This window comes from Brassica rapa, chromosome A10 (assembly GCF_000309985.2).
Source record: "Brassica rapa cultivar Chiifu-401-42 chromosome A10, CAAS_Brap_v3.01, whole genome shotgun sequence".
Lineage (NCBI taxonomy): Eukaryota > Viridiplantae > Streptophyta > Magnoliopsida > Brassicales > Brassicaceae > Brassica > Brassica rapa.
The window spans coordinates 12,666,718-12,690,356 of record NC_024804.2 but is presented as its reverse complement, the minus strand read 5'-3'; the positions used below and the strand labels follow the sequence as shown (position 1 = coordinate 12,690,356).

The 23,639-nt window shown below is 34.1% G+C and overlaps 4 protein-coding genes, 1 long non-coding RNA gene and 3 other non-coding genes across 8 annotated transcripts; 7 read left to right on the top strand and 1 right to left on the bottom strand.

The window, feature by feature from the left end:
- The first annotated feature begins 177 nt into the window (after nt 1-177).
- On the top strand, nt 178-2,043 carry LOC103845293 (protein PMR5). Its single transcript, XM_009122127.3, has 5 exons — nt 178-649; nt 785-956; nt 1,040-1,218; nt 1,303-1,461; nt 1,551-2,043. Exons 1-5 carry the CDS (start codon nt 294-296, stop codon nt 1,882-1,884), a joined length of 1,200 nt encoding a protein of 399 aa, XP_009120375.1. The 5' UTR covers nt 178-293; the 3' UTR covers nt 1,885-2,043.
- Nucleotides 2,044-5,376: 3,333 nt separating this feature from the next.
- On the bottom strand, nt 5,377-9,186 carry LOC117128917. The gene is made up of 2 exons (XR_004452349.1): nt 9,066-9,186; nt 5,377-7,879 (listed from the first exon to the last, which is right to left on the bottom strand). It is a non-coding gene; the product is annotated as an uncharacterized LOC117128917 (long non-coding RNA).
- On the top strand, nt 5,392-5,478 carry LOC117129380. The gene has a single exon (XR_004453029.1). It is a non-coding gene; the product is annotated as a small nucleolar RNA SNORD25 (small nucleolar RNA).
- Nucleotides 5,769-5,855, top strand: LOC117129379. Its single transcript, XR_004453028.1, has one exon. It is a non-coding gene; the product is annotated as a small nucleolar RNA SNORD25 (small nucleolar RNA).
- LOC117129451 lies at nt 5,937-6,029 on the top strand. Its single transcript, XR_004453100.1, has one exon. It is a non-coding gene; the product is annotated as a small nucleolar RNA R38 (small nucleolar RNA).
- Nucleotides 9,187-10,610: 1,424 nt separating the features above from the next.
- LOC103845292 (mitogen-activated protein kinase kinase kinase 17) lies at nt 10,611-16,733 on the top strand. Its single transcript, XM_033281814.1, has one exon. It carries the CDS (start codon nt 10,667-10,669, stop codon nt 12,023-12,025), a length of 1,359 nt encoding a protein of 452 aa, XP_033137705.1. The 5' UTR covers nt 10,611-10,666; the 3' UTR covers nt 12,026-16,733.
- Nucleotides 16,734-19,468: 2,735 nt separating this feature from the next.
- On the top strand, nt 19,469-22,210 carry LOC103845291 (RING-H2 finger protein ATL63). Its single transcript, XM_009122125.3, has one exon. It carries the CDS (start codon nt 21,017-21,019, stop codon nt 21,959-21,961), a length of 945 nt encoding a protein of 314 aa, XP_009120373.2. The 5' UTR covers nt 19,469-21,016; the 3' UTR covers nt 21,962-22,210.
- A 608-nt stretch (nt 22,211-22,818) lies between these two features.
- LOC103845288 (BAG family molecular chaperone regulator 1-like) lies at nt 22,819-23,542 on the top strand. The gene is made up of 3 exons (XM_033282905.1): nt 22,819-22,884; nt 23,137-23,256; nt 23,336-23,542. Exons 1-3 carry the CDS (start codon nt 22,819-22,821, stop codon nt 23,540-23,542), a joined length of 393 nt encoding a protein of 130 aa, XP_033138796.1.
- The last annotated feature ends 97 nt before the right edge of the window (nt 23,543-23,639 follow it).

The window sequence follows — 23,639 nt, the reverse complement described above, 5'->3', positions numbered from 1 at the left end:
TGACATTTTTGGGTTATATTTGAATATTGTAAAATATTCAATAATAATTGATCAAAAAAAATATGTATTCACCGAATAATAATAATAATTTGAAAAATTGTAAAATATTTACAGAAGCAAGAGGACCCACGTGAGCACGCACCCAGACGGCCATACCCATTTGCACAGAGATAAATGAATCCAAAAACACTTCCATAAGATATTTTTTATTTTCTCTTTCTCACAATTATTAAACAGCCTTTGCTTGGCTGTTCTCGTCCGAAATCTCCATTGTTTCCGTTAAAGCAAAAAAGATGAATGTTCTTCTTCACATCTCACTCTCCGCTATTTTCTTCCTTCTTCCACTACTTCTCCAGCAAGAGCCATCTTCTTCCGCCATTATACTAAGCTTAAAGAAACGCCATGGAAGCAGCGGCAGCAGCAGCAGTGGCAACCAGTACAGCTCGAGCAGACCGTCTTCTTTCCAAGGGAACAGAAGCACGTGCTCTCTCTTCATGGGCACGTGGGTCCATGACGACTCGTATCCTCTTTACAAACCGGCGGATTGTCCCGCCGTCGTGGAGGGTGAGTTCGATTGTCTGATGTACGGACGTCCTGACTCCAACTACCTCAAGTATCGATGGCAACCCCAGAATTGCAACTTGCCCACGTATGTTTACTCCCTCCTCCTTCTAAAGTTTGCTCCTTTTAGTTCGATTTCATCTGGAATCTGAGTTTTTGGCAAACCCATTTGATAAAGTTCGTATCTTTAAGATTTTCTGATGGTTGTACAAATGGGATTTAGGTTCAATGGTGCTGAGTTTCTGTTGAGAATGAAGGGGAAGAGCATAATGTTTGCGGGTGATTCGTTGGGGAAGAATCAATGGGAGTCGTTGATCTGTCTCATTATGTCATCTGCACCGTCCACTCGTACTCAGATGACTAGAGGCCTCCCTCTCTCCACCTTCAGATTCTTGGTACATACTTTTTTTTCTTTCTCTTTGTATTTTCTTGTCTGAGGAAATCAAGTTTTGTAAGAAGCTGTGTGTTTTGGATGTAGGATTATGGGATAACGATGTCGTTTTACAAAGCTCCGTTCTTGGTGGACATAGACGCTGTTCAAGGCAAGCGAGTGTTGAAGCTTGAGGAGATCTCTGGCAATGCTAACGCTTGGCATGACGCTGATCTTCTCATCTTCAACACTGGTCACTGGTGGAGCCACACCGGGTCTCAGCAAGGGTTGGTTTATCATTTCCAGTGATTTTGATTATTTTTGGAAATGCGAAATGTTGTCTTATACATATTGATTGTGGAAACACACAGATGGGACTTGATTCAATCAGGCAATTCTTATTACCAAGACATGGACCGTTTCGTTGCAATGGAGAAAGCACTTCGTACTTGGGCTTATTGGGTCGAAACACATGTGGATAGATCCAGAACTCAAGTCTTCTTCCTCTCCATTTCTCCAACGCATGACAAGTAACACTCTCCCCTCTCTCTCTTAACTCAAAGTTGTCGAAGAGAATGTCCTAAAATCACTTGTGTGTATATGTTTTTTGTTTGATCAGCCCGAGTGACTGGGCAGCATCATCGTCTTCGGGATCCAAGAACTGCTACGGAGAGACAGATCCGATCACAGGATCTGCTTATCCAGTGAGCCCCTACACAGATCAGCTAAGATCAGTGATTGTTGAAGTGCTTCACGGGATGCACAATCCGGCATTACTTCTTGACATCACGCTCCTCTCTTCCCTCAGGAAAGACGGACACCCTTCTGTCTACAGCGGTCTTGTTAGCGGTTCACAGCTGGCCAAGCCAGGCCAGTCAGATTGTAGCCATTGGTGCTTGCCTGGTCTCCCTGATACATGGAATCAGTTGTTGTACACCATTCTCTTCTACTAGCGTTTTACTTTTATTATTATCTTCTTCTATCAATTTATTCGAGTAGGAATATTTCTAACGCATTCGAGGAAAATCCCAAGTTTACGGATGCATTCAATTGTAGAAACTTTGAGGCAAAATTTTCATTCTAATGATTTATAATTTTTATTACATGCAACAGATGTAGTGTTCTTGTCTGTTTAATTAGCCGAAACAACAGTTGTTTATCATTTTGTTTTTTGGTTGGCTGTTTGATTAGCCATAAAGAAAATGTTGTACTAACAAATTAATAACACAGAAATATATGGCACAAAGATTTAAATGTAGTTATCAACTTGGTTTCATTCACCGACAAGAACCCATATTAAATAACAACTAGAATAGAATCCGCGCATACGTTTCATTTTAAACATTTATTTTGTGCGGCTAAGTTTCATTTTAAACAATTATTTTGCTTTATAGATTCTTTGAGTTCGTATTTTTTATCTTTAAGAAGGATCGGACGTCGTCCCTGGAATCTAAAAATCGAACATTAGTCTTTGCATATGGAGTATCAGCCATAAGTCGATATCAACTCTAACTCTAAATGAGTCATCCTAAACTACTAATTGTAATCTTAATTTTCTATTCCATCCAGCTTTAAATCGTTAGAGATTTGTTTTATAAATATTTTATATAATAAAATTTAAATTGATTAGATGGACCCGTGTTTGATAGTTCAAAATTAAAATATAACATATGAAATCCAAAATATAACTTTAATTAAGTAGATTAGATATATTTTAATTTTTTATTTTTATTTCAAATACAAATGAATATTTTTTAAAAAATTGTAACAAAATATTTTACATTTTTATTTCCAAAAATTAATTAATTTAAATTTCAGTTATCAGTAAAATATATTTAAATTATTTGATGTGATTTTAATTTTTATTTTTAAATCAAAACTGAATTAATTTTATATTTAATTATATTTTAATAATAATCAAAATTTAAACTAATTAATTACAAAAATAAATTGCAAATAGTGTTTTTAAATATTTTGTTTGAATTTTATAAGGAAAGTTGCTTATTTGTATTTCAAATAAAAGATAAAGATATTAATGATATTGTAATTAAATTATGTATAATTTAATAAATTTTCTAAGACATGGTCCAAATAAAAGATCACACATAAAAAAGTCATAAGACTTTAATTTAATAAATTAGATATTGCAAAAGCTTTCATTTTAAATATAATATAATATATACTGAATTTTTTAACGTTTTTAATTTTGCATTCACACTTGTTTTTAGTTTCATTATAATTACATTTTAAATTAGAAATAATTTTATAAGTTTAATGAAAGTGTATATAAATATTACATATGAAAGTTAAAATAGTTAACCCACCATTTTAACATCTTTCGCATTATTTCTAATTTTAACCATTTTTTAACACATCATATTGATATTTCCTAAAATATAGGTAAATGGGCACGATTTTTTTTATATTTTAAAGTGCTAATACATTTAATATATAACAGATTAATAATTAAAAAAAGATTCTGACTGATTTTCTGTTTAAATGTTGTATATTAAATGATTAATATAAAATATAACATAAAACATGTTAAACAAATGGTCCTACAATGACTTTTAAACAGTAGATAAAAAATAGGACCCTAAATTAATAGATTAGATTGAAAGTATATATTCGGACACTAAATGAATACAAATATATAGAAAAATCATAAAGCTAATGGATTTGTAAGTTAAGTCCAGTCTATCTATATGATTATTTAGAAAGTGATTTTTTTGCATTCAAAATCTCGTTAAAGTCGATATTACTCTTAATAAATAGTTTAAAAAATTAATATAATACATTCAAAAAAGATAAAATCGATAAATAATAATCAAAAAATATCTAGAAAAGATTATGTATTATTTTATCATCCAAAAATATTTTTCTTATAGAATTTTATTTTATTTGACAATATAAATCCCTATATATGTTTGTAGTGTATATACTCATAAGTATCTATAACATGACTATGACTATGTATGTACATTCATGCAAAATATCTAGTAAATATTTTTTTTGTCAGCTATCTATCTATCTAGACAAAGTTCTAGTCAAACGAACTGATTTTTCAAAGATTATTTTCTTCTGCTCGTATATGATTATAGGAGAAAATGAGTCATATGGTGCTTAGCTCTTTCGATAGTGAGTCCGTTTGGTCGTTTCTACTCTTAGGGATATGAATCATGCTCACATTTTCGAGAATTTTTGTAGTCTCTAGAACATATACATATCCGACCTGAATGCTGGTCAGTCTATCAGATTCGCGGTCATGTTAGGTCCAAAGAGCTTGTTTCGAACTAGATCGAAACTATCATTATGTCTCTCATGCAGCTGTCCAAAGTAAATTTCTCTTTCAGAATTTAAGATTGAGAGACTTTTGTCACGTATGGCATAGTTCAAAAGATTCAGTACTTATTTGATTTTTAAGATTCCATCCTAAATTAATAACACTGCTGTTATCGATCCAAGAAGCATAATTTAAGGTATCCAAATGAACATTGTATCAGCCTCCGTAGCAAAAGGTTACTTATGATCCTAGATCACTTTTTTGTTTGTTTAAATTGGAAAGTATTACTTAGAAAAATAATTTTTCTATTAATAAGTTTGCCATTTTTTACTTTTCAGATATATCAATGGATCAATTGAAAGATATCGAATTATGACTTCAATAAAATTACGTTTCTTTTTTTCAAAACAGAAAATTCATGTTTTGATGTATAAGATATTCTAGTAAATAGATTCAAAACGTATAACAAAAATATAAATAAACCACTTTAGAGCTCATTTGCATATCTGGAGAGAGGGTTTATCCGTTGGCTGCACCTCCTCTTGGAGATTAGTTTGGGTCCTTCTTTCCATAGGTCTGGAATACTTTGAGGTTAAAACAAAAAAAAAATATAAATAAACCAAGAATAGTTTGGGGTTCAAATAATTAATTTATAGGGAACTTAAATGGGCCTACTGAGAAGCCTTTTAGGGCTTTGCAGATACATATCCTCAGCCGTTCACCAACTTTCCCAAGACTCGCATCTCCACCGTCGATCCCGCCAAAACCCATCTTTATAAATGGAATCGATTCAGACTTTCTAGTATCAGTACTCCATATTTTCTAGGGTTTTAGCAGCGGCAGTCGAAAAACCTAATTCACAGAGACGGTTCTTTTAAACATCTGAAATATTCTTTGTTCTCATGTTATGGGCTCTCTCTTTGCTAGAAGATGTGAAACTCGTTTTGTTTCTCTAGATTTGGCTTCATCAGATAGTTTATGCGGATTTTTTTTTCCGGTTCCCATACGATTCGTTCCCTTGAAGCAATACCAATCGTGTTGCCTTTTGTTTTTCAATATATTCTCCTTAATCCTTCAAGCATCATCCTGTTAATTCTAGTTTGATGCTACTGATTAATGAGAAGAACTTGAGCAGCTACATATCTTTGTTTTAATAGATATATATGTTTGTGTTGGGAAGAACAGTGATGAGTCAATTTACAGACCTGTAATGATAGCGGTAATGATCGCACTTCATTATGAACATCTAAGGGACTGAGTTCTTTTTGTTTTTAATCTTGATTATTCTGATAGGTATTGTGAATTTGATTTTGTTGTTAATTGTTTTAGTTTAGAGTTTGAATGGCTTCATCAGATAGTCGATGTGGATTTGTCCGTTCCCATATGATTCGTTCCCTTGAAGCAATATCAATTGTGATGCTCTCGTTATTCTAATATCCTCCCTAATCAATTAAAAGCATCAATACTGTTAATTCTAGTATTGATGCCGATTTGGGAGCATAACTTGAGTGACTACATATCTTGCCTGTGTGTTTGTCTGTTTTTATATGTCGGAAGAACAGTGATGAGTCATTTTACAGACCTGTAATGATTGCGGTAATGATCGCATTTCATTATGAACATCTAAGGGACTGAGTTCTTATTATCTAAAACCCAATTTAAAAAAATTCATGCTGTATGATTTATTTATTGAGATATTAAGAAGGATTTCAATTATAATTTGGTTGTGGATGATGAGTACAAATATCAAAAAACAGTTATCCCTGTCTGAGGATTTAATCCTTTTTGATGATTGATTTGTAATCTGACACTTAGTACACATCTCTGTCAGTATTATCTATTACTTGTTGACGGTGAGTTTGGTTAGTGAGAAATGGTTTTAAAACGAAGTGTAGAATTTGTTCATTTCAGTTTGTTATTGTTGGATTGACTGTTGACACGCAGCCTCTCATCCTTAGCATTTGGTTTTGATGTACGTTTGGAAAATTCCCACCTCTCGTGTTAGTACTTTTAAATTGGAAGCTGAAATAAACTGATAACCTTTTGGTAAAATATACAAAAAGGTTAAATAAACAAGATGGAATATAAAATAAACCTCAACTATTGACTTGAGTTGTCTTTTGATTCAAGTAACCTGCTATTTGCACACATCTCTATCCATTATAAATTTATTTTATAGTTTCTCTACCCAAAACAGAATGGACTTCTAAAGACTGTTGTTGAATATGTATCTGGCGTTGAGTGAGCAAGCGTGTTGTGTGCACTAGTCGTTGAAACGTTGTTCTATTCATTATCAGGGACGATCTCAATGATTTCAAACTTTTCAGTTCATACACCTGTTTTTTTTTTCTCTATCAGCGTATGTCTATTTTGGGATATCTCATAACACAAAAAGGGTATTTAGTTATTTACTGGTATGAAATTTGTAGTTGTTAAGTGAACGAGTCGGTGAAACATTGTCGTATCCTTATCACATTTCAGTGATTTCAATTAATTCGAACCTGTGTCTTTTCTATCAGTCTATTCCAGAAGTAGTGTTTGACTGATATCAAAAAATTCTTCAACTCCTTGCATTATTGCATTCTGGAATTTATATTCGAATGTGTAACTTCTTAGACCGGTGGCTCGGCAGCTAACAAAAAAGGAGATTAATAGTGGCTCGAATACTTTCTCTGGTTGGAAGATTGGTCGCCATTGGGAAAGCTGATTGAAGTATCAGGAGATGGAGGGTGTATGGCGCTGGGCATTCCGTTAAATGCAACAGTTGAAAGAGCAATACAGATTTACAGAGTTAGAAGACAGCGAACCCCTGTGTTTCGGCTAATAGAACAAGAAATTATGAAGTTAAAAAACAGAGGACTTAACATGTTGGAGGATGACTGTCTATGGAAAGGGAGAGTGGAGATTTCAGGACAGGTTTTAGTACGTCTCAAACATGGAATCTCATAAGAGCTCATGCGCCTAAAGTTTCTTGGAGTACAGGGATATGGTTTCCTGAAGCAACTCTGAAATTTGCTTTTCTTGCGTGGATTGCTATTCAAAATAGATTAGCAACAGGAGATAGGGTTCTAAGATGGAACCCTCAAGCAATATCTATTTGTTGGCTCTGCAAAAGAGAGATGGAAACCAGAGATCACATTTTCTTTGAGTGTGCATACTCAAAGGAAGTTTGGAGAGTGACTGTGGGAAATCTTGTGGGTAGTGGAGTTATTTACCAATGGGATCAAGTGGTTAGATTGGTGGTGAATGGGACTTGGGAGAGATGTGTTAAGTTCCTGTTTAGATACTGCTTTCAGGCGGTTGTTTATGCACTTTGGCAGGAGAGAAATATAAGAAGAGCAGAAGAGAAGTCGCAGCCAACTTCTTGTTTGATAGCAAGGTTGGAGAAATTGGTGAGAAACAGAATTACATCTTTGAGAAGGAAGAATTGGAGGAAGTATGAGAAGTCTATGGAAGTTTGGATGGAGAGAATTTAGAAGAGAGTAGTAAAGAAATTTCTTTATATATTTTCATAGAAATGTTTGCAGTTTTTCTGTACAAAAGTTTTTTTTGAGATGAATAAATTTAAAATTCCTTCAAAAAAAAAGAAAAGATGGTACCTTCTTAAATAAATGAGTAACTACTTGTATGTTCTGTACTTTCAAACACAAAGGTACAGTGCTTATCTATTTTTTTTTTCCGTCTGAATTTTTTTGATGAAATGAAAAATATACAAAGTAACGTCCAACAGCCGGCGGAAACGATTAACATCCCCGGAACCATAGCCCATACAAGGGAGACTCAAGCCCAAACAAAAGGCAACACAAAGAAACACTAGACCAATCACTTAGATAAAACTACACTTCTAAATCCAAATCTGTAGACAAACCTTAAGAAGGTGAATAGCAGCAAGTGGACCAATCATAGAATTGCCGGCACTCTTGCCAAAAACCAAACAAGCACAAGAGAGAATAAGCGATGCAGTGGCCAACACAACAACACCAGAGCAAACATACCTGAACCCTCAGTTCACGGTACCAAGCAAGAACCAAAACACCTATCACGAAACTTCAAAACAAGAGGAAACCAACACCTAATACTAAAGCCCCCTTCTCCAGCGAACCTTCATTGGGAATCCTAAAGCTCTATCTTCCTTATACTGCTTCCCTGAAGCTACCAAGGAATGAGAGAATCATAAGAATAACCAGGACGCACATTTATTAAAAGGTCACGAGAAGGACTCCTTCAAAACTGAGAGATGAAGAAGTGACAAGAACCCTGAAGCTTCTGAAGAACAATAGGCTTGTTCTGCTCACCACACTCAACCACGCCACCAACACACCATCACTTACACCGTTGCTGAAATCAGAGAGATGACAAACACCAAACCACCAAAAGGCTATCTCATCAGGACGAAACCGAGGAGAATAGTGACTTCTCGACAAACACCAGAGAACCACCATACCAAGAGAACATCCCAAAAGATGAGCCTCAAAACCAGACAACCCAGATCTGAAGACTCCAAAACACACTCCGCAAGTCCTCCCTCCTCTACCTCAAACCTGAACCAGATCGGAAAGAAGCCTAAAACCACCATAGAGCGACGACTAAACAGAGCTGAAACACATCGGAACACTGCGAAGGAGGGTCACCACCATTACAGAGAGACCGTCGCGTGATTCGGCTTTGATAGAAGACAAACGGAAAGACAACTACAAGAAAAAACAAACAAAGCAAGGAGGGCACAGCTCCGGTGCTATGAGAGCCACCGGAGCTGGAAAAACTTTCAGATCTAGATCTACTTTCTTCTCTCTACCTTCTCTCTACCTTCTCTAGTCTCTTAAGTTAAGAAGACCTTCTCTCTACAAATACAGTGCTTATCTATATAACAATGTTTTAATATCAACTAGATTCTGGTATATTTTTTGTTTTACATTTTTTTTTTAAATTTAGTTTTTTATATTTATGTTTTTCTTCGTATAATATTTTTTTTGAAATGATTAATAAATTTATTAAAATATTTGAACCACACTTATATATATTATTGTTTTAATAGAATAGATGTAGAAATTAGATGTCAGCGTAATTTCAAAGTAGTGTATATCCATTTGTAAATAGTCCAAGTCAGATTCAAATTCCTCGATGCACATATATACGCACACACTCACTTTCGATGATTGATTTGTAATCTGACACTTAAAACACGATTATATCAGTTTGATCTATTACCTGTTGACGATTCCTTTGGCTCTAGTCAAGTCAAAATGATTTCAATACGAAGTGTAGAATTTGTTAATTTGAGTTTATTATTGTTGGATTGACTGTTGACACGCAGCCTCTCATCTTGAGCATTTTTTTTGTCTTTGACGTCTATATATTGGATAACCCCCACCTCTTTGTGTGACTGTGTCATCTTTTAAATTGGAAGCTGAAATAAACTGCTAACCTTTTGATAGAATATACGAAAAAGGTAAAACAAACAAGATGGAATATAAGATAAACCTCGACGATAGACTTGCGTTGTCATTTGATTCAAGTAACCTGCTATTTGCACACATCTTATAAATTATTTTTGTTTATTTTGCAACTATCAGTAGTTTCTCTCTACCACAAAGCATAATGGACTTATAAAGGCTGAGTTGTTGGATATGTGTCCGCCATGGTTGAGCGAATCGTTGAAACAATGTCATATCGCTATCACGTTTCAATGGTTTCATTTCATACAAACTTGTGTCTTTTTCTATCAGTGGCTGCCAAAAATATAATCTGACTGATCAAAATGTAGTTTATACTTATATTCCATCCTTTTCATAAAAAAATCACGTTGACATTTTTCTACACAAATTAAAAAAATGATTGAAATGCATTAAATTTTTTCTTAATTACACATGTTCAACCAATCATATTTGAGATAAATAAAATTATTTATAAAATTAATGTATTTGTAATTAATTTTATGCTGGAAGTTGCATTGAAATTTTAAAATGACATTTTTTGTAACAAGAAAAAAATATTAAATTGACACTTAATATGAAACAAATAGAGTATATCTTTTGAACGTTATCGACAATTACTACGTGTCTTTGTAAGTACCATACGTGAAGATCATAGCAACGGTCCTTTGACGAGAAGATAACAAGTGGATGCATCAATTCATTTTTTTAGAAATCAACTCCTCACATTATTGCATTCTGGAATTTGTATTTGAATGTGGAACACGTTTCCAAATCCTATTACCGATGGTACCTTCTTAAATAATATGTTCTGTACTTTCAAACACAAGGTACAATGCTTTTGTATAAACCGACACTTTAATGTCAATGTAGGAAGACGTCAGCGTAATTTCGAAGCAGTGTATATCCTGCTCCATTTGTAAATAATCCAAGTCAGACTCAAAGTCCTCCATGCATATATAAAACACACACTTACAGTTTTGTCATACTATCAAAGATACCACAAACAACACAACACTCATGGTGAACGACTTTAGCACTTCAAAAATCTCTACTTCTTCTACTTCCTCTTGGTGGCTTAGAGGCAAGGTCATAGGCAGAGGCTGCTTCGGCACTGTTAACGTCGCCGTCAACAAATCCAACGGCGATCATATCTTCGCCGTTAAATCTGTTAATCTTGCCACTTGTATCCCACCTCAGCTCGACTCGTTGGAAAACGAAATTCGTATCCTCCGCTCTGTCTCGTCACCACACGTCGTGAGGTTCCTCGGCGATGACGTGACCCGAGAAGGAACCGGGTTGTTCCGTAACCTTCATCTTGAGTACATGCCACGTGGAACTCTCGCTGATATAGCGGGTCAAAACCTTGAGGAAGATATGATCCGACGGTTCACGCGGTGCTTGGTCTCTGCGTTGAAGGACGTCCACACGTGCGGCTTCGTCCACTGCGATGTGAAGGCGAGAAACGTTCTACTTGGAGAAGAACCCGGTTCTGCTAAGCTCGCTGATTTTGGTTCCGGTTTAGAAATTCGAACCGGAAACCAAACCGGGTGCGAGGCACGTGGTAGTCCTCTATGGATGGCCCCGGAGGTAATTCGCGGCGAATGTCAAGGCCCCGAGAGCGACGTGTGGTCTCTTGGCTGTACGATCATAGAGATGGTCACCGGAAAACCGCCGTGGATCGACGACGGCGCTGAAACGCTGAGAACGATCGGATTTTCCGACGAGTTACCGAAACTTCCGGCGAGATTATCGGAGATCGGACGGAACTTTCTGGAGAAATGTCTTAGGAGAGATGCGAGTGAGAGATGGAGCTGCGGTCGGCTGTTACAACATCCTTTCCTCTCGTGTTCTGCTTTGTCGGAATCTCCGCGGCATGTATTCGACTGGGTTGACTCGGTGTTCGAGGAAGAAGAAGCAGCGGTGAGTGAGCATGTGTCCGAGTCGAGTTCGAGTCTCGCCAGGGAGAGGATCGGTAATTTAGCGACGAGCAGAGGGGTAATCTGGGAATCTGATGGTTGGTTGGTGGTTAGAGGCTCGGAGACACGTCAGCTTGTTCCTGATTCTTCATGTACGGAACCCGTAACGGTGAGGAATCAGACAAGTTCATCGTATGGTTATCAGCCAACGTGGCAAGTAGTTAAAGTGAAGATGATACGTTGCCCAAACAAAATTAGATATATGTGGTGGCAGTGTTGTAAATACGTGAAAGCCAAACGTACGGACGTGAATGCACCGCCGCAATGGTGCGGTTGTGGTGTGCCTCAAAACACGGCCGACCTAGAGATAATAGTCGTATGTAGCACATTGTTGTATATGTGTTGTGCCCAAATGTTTATAAATAAAATATTCTATGTTGGCAATTTTTGTTCTCTATAACCTACACTGCCACACGAAAAGAGTTCTGATCCAAGCTATGATATAGTACCAACATTAATATACATAAATCATTATGCCTCTATATATGGTTATTAGAAAGAAGCCAAAATCTTAAAGCTATAGTAAAAAAAAAAGAAACTATGACAAGTGGCAATAAAGATAAAGTAACATGTGTCTCAAAGATTGAGATCATTCATGGATATTATCTAATTTTAAACTAAACAATAATGGCCCGTTTTAGTTCTCTCAAGAGGAGATATATTAATTTAACATTGTATAGTTGTTATGTAGATAACTAGTCAGGAGACATGATAAAAGGACATAAGATAAGGTTTATGAGTATGAGTTTAGGTTGTAGCATTCCTTAACCATGAGGTTTCTTCTCATGTACATTATACAAGAACATGTCTTTTCATCAATAGAGTTATATATTATTTTGCTTCCGAATGGTAAGTCTTAAAACTTGTTTAAGAGAAAGCTCGATTTTGACCCGCGTTTTCAAAACGTATGTCTTTTTTCCTTTGCAAGTCTCATATAAATGTATCAAATATTTGTAAGTTTATGTTTTATATATATATATATATATTATTGAACTTTCATGTTACATAAGTACAATAAGTTAAATCATCATTCTATTCATAACAATGTCGACGTGAATACTTATCATAGTATTCTCTATCTTTTAAATTTACAAATATTTATCGTAGTTTACATTACAAAAGATGACACGTTAAATAACATGATTGAAAGAAATGAGAAGTACAAAAAAATGAAGAATGATCAAATCATATGTGGCTTCAAATGAAGAATTATTATAATAGTTCATCAACACATAAACAAAAACCAGAATCATCAAACCCAAAATCTATGTATATACATAAAATCATTACATTCTAAAATAAAAAAAAATTACTAAGTTGAAAGCATCAAAAAGTTAACATCAAAAAAATTCAGTGGCTTCGTTTTTCTGATGTGAATGTCATATATATAGTAGATCGGTAAACGTTTCGAAATGACATAATTTTCATGATAAGTTTTGAAATAAAATATTCCTTATTAAATTCTCTAAAAATCTTAGTGCTTATAAGGTAAGATTATTTTTGAAATATTTTGTTAGTAAAAAAAAAAAGAACATCTGGTGAGTGGATTGCATCCGAATTTTTTTCTTCCAAGAACGTTCATTGCAATATGAGTCAAAACAGTCTACAGTTCCACCAACACCAAAGAAACAGAACATAAAGACTAAAACAGAGCCTAAAGCTCAAACAAGTCAAAAGCTCCAAAACCACAGGAGATTAAGTCACAACAGCACCTCAGTACCATCTTCTCAATGCCATACTTATCTCAGACTCCGCTCCTCAGCTACAGCATTGCGTAGCCATCCCGGTTCACCTTGAGCAACATAGGATTGTTACCTCAAGTCCATCATTACACTCCTAGCAATCATGAATGCGATTTTATTAGAGCTTCTCGGCACAGACTGTAAGTCCGACTCATAAATATCCTTCAGCACCTTCTGCAGTTCACATCCATACGCTCTAAAAGCATGCCATGCTCTGGGTCTGTTCGCCACACCCACCAGCTCAGACGCTTCAATTTCCAAACATACCTTCTCCACTTTATGCGGAATCATGCTCTCAGATGCCCATACAAGACCAATATGTTTAGCTTCCAAGAGAGAATTGATTCCACTCTTCGGCTATATGTAGCAGAACCTCACCACTAGAGTCCCTTACGATCCAAGCTGTACCCGCCATACTCTTCCCTTTGGACCAAGCGATGCCTACATTACATTTGAGTCTCCCAGCTGGAGGACCTCGCCACGGTCAACCCGCAATATAGCCCTCTTTCGTGTATAGGTGTGTATATTTTTGACCGAAATTAAAACAACGTAGTTTGAGCAATTTATCTTTTGTAAAAAAATGCATAACAAAAGATTTGAACCCGGGTCTTTGGTCAAACAATAATCAACCTAAATTTATGCTAATAGTGATTCTTTTGTTAGCCATTGAACACAAACTCTCTTATACTACATTTATTCTTCTTCTTCTTCCTCCTCCTTCCTCTGCACTCTCTCCGACACAAGACGGCGGTCAACGGAGTCCTTGTCGGTCAAATGATCCCTAAGGACGAAGGAGGAGTTGTGGAGATTTCCGATTCTGTTCCGCTCTTTTGCTCCAACCTCGCTCTCCTTCCTCCTCTCTAGATTTCGCTCATCATGATCGCTCTTGCTACATAAGTTTTTGAAATTGAATATTGAAAAACTTAGGATCTGAGTGCACTGTTGCGAATTCTCAATATTGTTGTTCTGTGGCTGTGTTTGGGAGAGAGGCAGTGTCTGTAATACGTGCTCATGCGAATTTTAGTTTATGTTTGATGATGCTTGTTAAAAGAGTTTTAGAAGATAGTTTTTGGGAATGTGTGAAACACGTGGTAGGTACAAGTAAAAAAACACGAAAACAACAATTGTTTAGTTCATGTTTCTTAAAATGTTCATTGTTATGTAATTGTGTTTGAGGGAGATGTAGTGGCTGTATCGAGAATCATCTGCAGAGGAAGGAAGAAGAAGAAGAATAAATTTATTAAACAAGAAATATTGTGTTCAATGGTTAACAAAAGAAACACGAAAGCATAAATTGTTTGGTTGATGTTGGTATTACCAGAGATCCGGGTTAGATTACCTTGTTATGCATTTTTTACAAAAAAAAATGAATTGCTCAAAACTATGTGTTTTGATTTCAGTTAAAAATATACACGACTGAGGGCTATATTGCAGTTGAAGGTCACTTCATGGTTTGACCTATGGATTTTCAAATTCGTGGCTTAATACGCAAAAAAATTATTTTTGAGTTTATTTTTGCAGAAAAACCCAATAAAAAAATATGGCAGGTGATTAAATATTTACAAATATCCAAATTATTACCCTTAATGAAAGACACGATTTAGACAGAAAAGGTAGGGGAAATTAGTGGAAAACCCCAAAGTATATCCTACTTTAATAATATAGATCTTTAAATATATTTTTTCTAAGAAAAACAAGACTTAAAAAGATACTTGTCAAACCTATCTAAAGAGAAAATATTGAAACAAATTCAAAAAGATATGGTCAAAACATATTTGTAAAAGAAATTTACTAATAAGGTAAGATATTATTTCGTAGTTTAAAGAGTTTAAATAAAAAGACCTTTCACACAATTTGTTTTATTATAAACACTACACAATAATGCCTTTGCACTTCACTCATATCATTTAGATAAATAAAATGAAACACCTCGTACTTTTTATATTAGTTACTACATACTTTAAGCTACACGAAGCCTGCGAAATGAATCGTGTTCTACTTTCATAACGAACTCGGCCCTGGTAGACTTCTCGAGTTCCATTGTTATTCTGTAAACAATGATTTAGGCGTCAAGAACTTAAACTTCAATGCTACTCCATATGTCATCGAGTTTCATGACGATGTAATTCTTATAACAACATGGGATTGTTTGTTAAGGCAAGGAGCTAACATGGAATATTCTTATAAAGTTGAAGTGTACAGAGCAGGACATAGAATTATCCCAAAATGTGGCCAGATACGTGTATGGACGGCCAAACTTGATGGGATATACTTTTCAAGAGACCTTGATACACCACCCGTTTTAGCACTACGCTGGAATAAAGCATAATATATTTCTTTTTTTTCTTCAGGAAACTATAAATACATCAAAATATTATAATAACATATGAGTTTATGTGATATATATGTTTGTCTGCTAAATCTTTGATGAGGTTCAAGAACGTCTCATGGCTCTGATATTGTCTTATCCATTCCTGATGTTTTAGCAACCGTTATCTTATGGTCATATCCCCACATTGTCTATACATGAGTCTGATAGCCACCGTATGTGTACTGGGTTCAGCGGAGAGCTGAAATAATAATCAAATGAATACTTGACCACTGGTTTGGTAAGCTCGACACCAATTCAAGTTTTTACTTCATACAGTAGAACCTCTATAAATTAATAATGTTGGAACTTTAAAATTTTATTAATTTATAGAGATATTAATTTATCAAAGTTTCTTTTTTTAGATTTTTTTTTTATTTTTGAATATTCTTATTAATAAATTAAGAAAATATTTAATTTTACCGTATATAAATTATTTAAATTTAGAAATTTGACTTTCATATTATTTTATTATCTTATTTGATGTATATTTTTATGTTTCATATAATTGTTATGTGGTTTTCGATATAATTTTATGAAATATTATAAAAATATATTAAAATATTAAGAAAAATAGAAGTATTTTCATTGTGAATATAAAACTAACAACATAATGTTTAGTTTGTACTTATATAAAATAAGTATAGAGATAGATTATTAATTTATGATTTTAATGGGACAATATATTTACATGGGAATTTTAAAAATATTATTATCTTATTATTTTATCGATTTGTGTCATATTTTACACCGGTCCAAGTTGGGACCGATAAAATTTATTAATTTATAAAGATTATTAATTTATCGAGTATTAATTTATAGAAGTTCTACTGTACTTTGTTGATAAGAATGAAAGCATCATGCACTTGGAAACTTAGATTCCGATTAGTAAAATTTTATTCTCAAAACCGTGAAAATATTAACTAAACTGTGGGAAAATTAATTAAATTATGTAAAATTTTAAAATATGCTGAATGATAACTTCAAAAAAAAATTTACACGATTGGATAAAACTTGAGAAATAAATTATATAAACATAATTTTAAAATTTGATACATTATTTCATCTATTAACAAAAATAATAAATATGAATAACTAGAATAATTATAATAATAAATACAAATTAAATATTTAACATTTATTTTATTATAATTATTTATATAATTTTAAATCATATTTATATATTACAATTATTTATTCCATAACAATTTATTATTTTTAATTAATTAATATTTATTCAACAGTTTAAAATATTATCATACTCATTCATAATGCCGCCATTAGTGGACTGGGAAAATCGTTTGAGCCATTATGGAAAACTTTTTTTACAACATTTATAGAAAACTATTATTATTACCAGAAAATACAAACATAAAAATCATTTGTCTCTTCGTTCTATTATTTGCGAAGTGATTTTTCGTTCTAAACTCTCATGTTAAAATGTAGAGCACTTAGTCGTTCTTACCGTTAATGAACAATATATTTGTTAATATATAATTAACCTTTAGGAATGCAAAATTCAAGAGCGAACAGTCTCACATGAAGTGTAAGAAAGCATTCGTCGTTTGTTGTCCATATGGTTGCGGAGCTACTAGTTTGGCTTGCAAAGTCTATATGAGTCTGTTTTAAGTTGACAAAAAACTCTACGTGTTTCGCCCGCGCATGTGGGTATAAATATTTTATATTTAGTTATTAATACATGCATCTATACTATTAAAATATAAGATAGTTTTTTTGAGGTCTCTTTAGTTTTTGTTAAATATTACATTTGTGCCATTACTTTATTTAAAGAATTTTGTCTTATATTAAATGTATAGTCAATGATCTTTTTTGATACACAAATATTGTGTTAATCAGATACAATGGGACATATCCTCCAAGAAAAATAGAAAAACAAAATTACATAATCAAAATATATTATATTATATCATATCATTGTTTTGTGGTCGCGAATCACGTCATTATTATAAATTCTTAATATCACATAATCAATATATATATATATATGTTAATTCGAGAACAGTATAATACGGGCCGATCCTAGTAAGCATAAGTAACAAAATCATATAAAAATAATAATAATCTAAATCATAAATTAAATATATTCCGTCTGTATGGTGGGCCGATCCTAGTAATCATATAATATATGCTCTAGCATCGAACATGATGGTTGCTTCAAAAGGAGTCATTCCTTTGTCATCCATCTCTAAGAGTTTGAGTCTTTGCCCTTTGTTATAGAATAGCATCTTATGATATTTTTTGTTGTTGTTGCAATAATTGTTTTGACTTGTGTGGTCTTCTTACTAAGTCGTATTGGCTTAAGATTCTAGTTATATGTCATCAAATTATTATTATCATTGTAGCTTTCAACTTTCTTTCAGACCATAATCATTATCCTAATCTGATGATTATGAAAAAATAATCCACTTAGACTTGCAATTAAATCATCCCAAACAGATTGACTAAATCAGACTCCAACACCTTTGGTAGATATCACAAAGCAAAGTAAGTGGTTTGTGTTTGTTTTGTTGCAGCAAAAGAGGGGATGATGTGGTGTGTTCAGTTGGTGTTCCGAAAAGAATAAAACAAACGGATAGTTAATTTAGGGCCCAACATTTTAATTTGGACGGACCCCTAAACCCAAAATACCAACGGCTCCACCATGAGAACAAATAAAAGCACCCGTTTTAAAGCCATTCTCCATCTCTTGCCTCGCCAATTTAATTTCCTCTGTCCACACAAGTACTAATAGGTCACTTTTGAGCTGTTCTCTGCCTTGAATATTCAAATTGCATATTGTATATTCCATTTTTCTACGTACACTTGTATGTATTTCAATCTTCACAATATACTACTAGTAAGTGGATGTATGATATCAAGCAGTAAAGAAAGAGCGAATGCAAGATATAGTTTATTCAAGGTTTGATGTTAGGTACATGGTAGTCTAATATTATTCTTTTCTTTTGTAAAATGTTAATATTATACCATTTTTGATTTTTCACATTGTTGTTTCCAACTTATTACACTAGACAGAAATAAAAACAACAGAAAAGAAACAACACAACAGAAAAAGAAACCGTGAACAACTTCTTTGGTGTAATTTTATGGTGAGAAACCATATCCAATCCAATCGGTATTCATCAATCCAAATCCGAATCGAAATTTTATAATAACGTAAACCCTAAGAAAAGTTTGTGTATCAAATAAAGTGAATCAAGCTTCTTTAGTGTAATTAAACCTAATAATTCATACCTCATTAGAAATTATATTGTTTTAAAATATTTACGAAAATGCATACACCTTAAATAGTTAAAATCGATCATTATTTTGTTGAGTCCTTGTTCTTCTAAAAATGAGATGAAGTAATCCAAACTATAAAAAAACTTGTTCTAGTTCTGGTTCGGATCTATTTACCGAATAACTATTTTGTGAACCGAACCAACAAGTTGAATGTCTATAGCTAACTATTAATATCTAACCACTAACATGACAAAGAAGAAATAGGTCAAAAAGAAGGCTGGAAATGCATGGAAGTTGGAGAAAGGAAGGCTGAAAATAAGGAGTAGGTGTTGTTTGCAACTGCAACTTCGACCCTCATTTTATGGCAAGAAGAGTGACTTTTGGTCAATAAAGTTCTTAGCCTCTAATAATAATCCCTCCTCATCAGTCCTCACCTATCTACATTTATATATTTCTTATTATTTCCATGACTGCCATTTTCTTGGATTGTCATTTTCTTACAACTATTGACAAAATAATTATTATCACCCAAGTACTATGTACATACCATTTACTGTGACACAACGCATAAAACAAAACAACAACAGTTTGATTCTATAATGTATAAATTTTTTAATTTTACAAAAATATATAAACCGAAATTAGAAAGCATAATCCTAGTTCTATTGAGAAATGAAAAAAAAAATATCTTAAATAGTCATACGGGGCTTTGTTCTTTTCTTTTGGGGTAAACTCCGTTGCGTTGATGAGTCAGCCAGTTTTAAAGACGTGAACAAGTTTCGTGAAAGATCCTCCTCGGCTCCTCGACCTCGTGGTTAAGTCCTGAGAACAACGAATATTTTATTTTTTTACTAAAAAATATTCGGAGGTGTATATGGGTGTATCATAATTCATATCATATTATATGGTTTTCTTTATTGAACAATAAAATATAGTACAAGATTGGGTAACACAGAAACGTGTAAAGATGTTTACTAGAAGTAGTTACATAGCGTTCCTCGTCTTCTACAGTTCCACTTTTGCTTTATGTTCACGTAAAATCTTCCCATCTCTCCCTAACTACCTTCTTTTCTAATCCAACTTTCATGTGACCTCCATTACCATTGGTTTTAATGTTGATGTTACTTTAATATGGAAGTATAAAGTGATGAGAAATGATATTAAAACAATCCTTTATAAGAAGAGTTCACGAGTCACTAAAATTCCTTCAATTTGTTTTGGTAAAAAATTCATTCGAATTTAAAATTTGAAACTAATGTCCAGAAGAATTATTATGTGAGTTATTTTTTCAACTAAATGACGATATATGAGATATGTAATCGCAACATGAGATTTCCTGATGTATTGAGACTATTTTGTATTCTGCTTAATGATAATGGATGTGTTGAACACTTGAACCTAAATGTAAATTATAAAACACTATTATAAATGTGAGGAAATCTTATGTTTAGAATTTAGCGATTGATTCATGATATGTGTTATATAGTTAGAGAAATATGAATCCAAATTAAAACAAACCCCACTCGTTTTTTAAACTCACAACCTCCTCCACTCTATTATTTAGTTGCAACCACAGCACACTAAAAGACAAAGGCCCACAGCCCTCACTGCATGTACTTCTTCTACACATCACATTTCATCAGATATTCCAACCAAGATTATGCATGTAATCGATATATGACATATCAAATATAATATGAATTAACTTTTCACAATGATTTCTTTCGTTCTTTAATGGAATTTAAAGACGACAAATAGAAAGGCAATTGGTTGGAGAATAGGGTTAAAAACTTAAAACCTTGAATATTTTTTTTCAGAATTTATATATTATATACTTGACAAAATATCCTGATTATGTGGGATTTGTGTATAAATAAAACAAATTGATATAATATAATATAATTTCCTTTATGTTCTCAATACATATTTCTTCTTTTAAATCTCATATTTTTATAGCATTTATATATAGTTTTTTTTTATTTTCTCTGTACACTTCACTTTACACTCATATATAATCAACCCACCAAAGAATAAAGAAAACATGATCCCCTCAGTTGCAGTAAAGATAATGAGGGAAGAAGAAAACTCAATGACTACGAGTAGCAGTCTCCTCAAAGTCTTATCTTCTTACAACTCCAACGTCCTCTTAGCTGCTCTCCTCTTCCTCCTCTTAGTCGTCCTCTTCGTCTTGCTTCTCCATTTCTACGCCCGCTTTTTCTGGTCACACTCCGACCAAGAATTCTTCGCCGCTCGACGCCGGCTGAGAGGAAGACGAATCCGGAGAAGAACAGTCACAACGACAAGAATCATACCTCCTGTTCCACTGGGAGGTGGCGGTGGTGAAGTGTCCGTTGCGGCTCCGACAAGCGATGACAAAGGTTTGGATTCTTCAGTCATTTCTTCGATTCCTCTGTTTGTTTACGAAGACGACGAAGAAGAAGAAGAGGAAGAAGAAGATGAGTGTGTGATATGTCTTGGTTTGTGGGAAGTGGGAGATTTTGGAAGAAAGTTGAGATTTTGCGGACATGGGTTTCACGTTGAGTGTATAGACATGTGGTTGTCTTCTCACTCTTCTTGTCCTCTCTGTCGATCCCCTGTTCTCGCCGTCTCCGATCAAGACAATCTCAAGCCGGCCATTAACGGCGACGTTGATGGAATAGTTGAAGAAGAAGAAGAAGAAGAAGCAGAGGTTAGGCTAGAGCTACAATTGTTTCCAACCGGAGAAGATGAGAACGTCGTCGCCGGTGATCGGAGATTGTCACTGTCTCTTGCTGTGATGGAAGATAATGCCAAAACAGGGGTTGATGAAGGCGTCGGAGAAGGAGAGGTTAGAATTGAAGTGTTAGATGATGGTGAAGGATCAAGAGGTGATAGGAGATCAACGTCTTCAGCATCGACTTCGTTGATGAGGATGTTGAGTAGTAGAAGTAGATCGGAGTTTAATAAGGTGTTCCCGTCGGCGGCAACGCAAGATTCGTCTTCATAACATTAAATTAAAATAATATACTTTTAAATCTTGTCAACAATTTTGAGAATGGAATATGAATAACTAAAAAGCTTTTACCAAAAAAAAACTAAAAAGCCACGTGCGGTAAAAAGAAGATGATGTAATTACAAAAGTGGTAATCTATTTCTTATTAAGCTTTGGTTGAAGCTAATGATTACGATCTCGACATGACTTTTGTCCATATTTCTGCAAGTAAATCTAAGTTCATGTATCTTAATTATCAGATCATTACATGTGTAAACCTAGAGCTACGATGCGAAAATGAAGAAATCTATAAGGATTTTTTTAAATTATATAAATTGAAAAGTGTAGAAAGCGACAATGAAATGTGGTAGAGAATCTCAGAGTCATACATTACATTTGGCATCAAAGCATCTACTGTGTTTACTTATTGTTGCAAACTTTGAACTATGCTTTTGTATTTGCCATTATTCTTGGCCTCTAGCTTCCATATCATTTCATATTCAGTAGGACACACCATTTTCTGCAGTCTTATAAAAGACTAGTCGTTTTCATATACATTACAATAACTAAGAGTTAGAGAAAACGAGTGATGCATTAAGAAAAACGTTAACTTTGTAATGGCTGGCTACAAAGTTATAAAGCCTATGATACTTTAGTGTTCAATCAAAGTATGACTTCAACATCAAAATATGCTGAGAGGTTGTTTTCAAACTCTACTTTCTGATTGCTTACTCTATCAATTTTTTTTGTATTTCTCAGACATAATCCTGAAACCTCTCACATTTATTCGATCCCATTATTCACAAAGACAAAAGCTAAACTATTCACTCTCAGTGAAAAAGATAAGGTGTAGCGATGATAGTGATCACACAATGGGAAACCAAGAAGAGTCAAGAATGGGTAGAATCAGTGATGAGGTTGCTAAACTTTCCAACAAGGTGAATCTATTTCTTTTTTTAACTCCCACTTGAATTAACTGTAGAATTTGTACAGTACATATTGAAATAAAACTATTTATGCTCAAACCTTTGACCTAAGGATACATAATCAAATGAAGTGTTTGGGCCCAATGACTATTATTCTATGCATTCAAGAAGGTGTCAATAAAACTACAACCTATTTGGTTAAGCAAAAAGTTACATCTAACCAAATGGGTTGTAGTTTTATTGACATTGGAGAGAAGTGTACAGGGAGGAACCAGAGCTGAGGATAAGGAGTTTGTGGTGTTGATAGAGTTGCTTACGATGGAAATGCTTAAACTAGATGAGATTGAAGCCGATGGAGAGCTTAGAGTGCAGAGGAAAAGAGAGGTGAGCTTAAGAGTTACTTAACTGAGATATCTCTGTTGCCATCCGGCTTCCACTGATATATTTTTGTGAAATGAAACAGTCAAATGATGTCTTTGAGTTTCTCCTTACAGGTTTGCGTGTCCAGAGATTTGTGGAATCGTTGGACGTACTGAGGGTGAGAAACCGCGACATGAACCGCAGTGCAAACTCTCAGGATATGCCTTTGCCAAGGTTGGGAAGTCTGTGCTTTTCTTTAGCTCCAAAGGCTTCAACAATCATAACACAGGACTGGGAACTGTTTGCCTAAGGATGAAATAAGTTACTCTGGTACTAGTTTGTAATTTCAATATGATGGTGCATGTATTAATATGTTGATACCTAAAGAGTCATTTCATTTCAGTCTG

Bases quoted from the DNA above. Each gene is read 5' to 3' on its own strand.
- LOC103845293 (XM_009122127.3), top strand. From the start codon at position 294: ATGAATGTTCTTCTTCACATCTCACTCTCCGCTATTTTCTTCCTTCTT. The intron at 957-1,039 runs GTACATACTTTT...TTTTGGATGTAG, and splicing joins TCTCCACCTTCAGATTCTTG to GATTATGGGATAACGATGTC. The intron at 1,462-1,550 runs GTAACACTCTCC...TTGTTTGATCAG, and splicing joins ATTTCTCCAACGCATGACAA to CCCGAGTGACTGGGCAGCAT.
- LOC103845292 (XM_033281814.1), top strand. From the start codon at position 10,667: ATGGTGAACGACTTTAGCACTTCAAAAATCTCTACTTCTTCTACTTCC.
- LOC103845291 (XM_009122125.3), top strand. From the start codon at position 21,017: ATGATCCCCTCAGTTGCAGTAAAGATAATGAGGGAAGAAGAAAACTCA.
- LOC103845288 (XM_033282905.1), top strand. From the start codon at position 22,819: ATGGGAAACCAAGAAGAGTCAAGAATGGGTAGAATCAGTGATGAGGTT. The intron at 22,885-23,136 runs GTGAATCTATTT...AGAAGTGTACAG, and splicing joins TTGCTAAACTTTCCAACAAG to GGAGGAACCAGAGCTGAGGA. The intron at 23,257-23,335 runs GTGAGCTTAAGA...GAAATGAAACAG, and splicing joins GAGTGCAGAGGAAAAGAGAG to TCAAATGATGTCTTTGAGTT.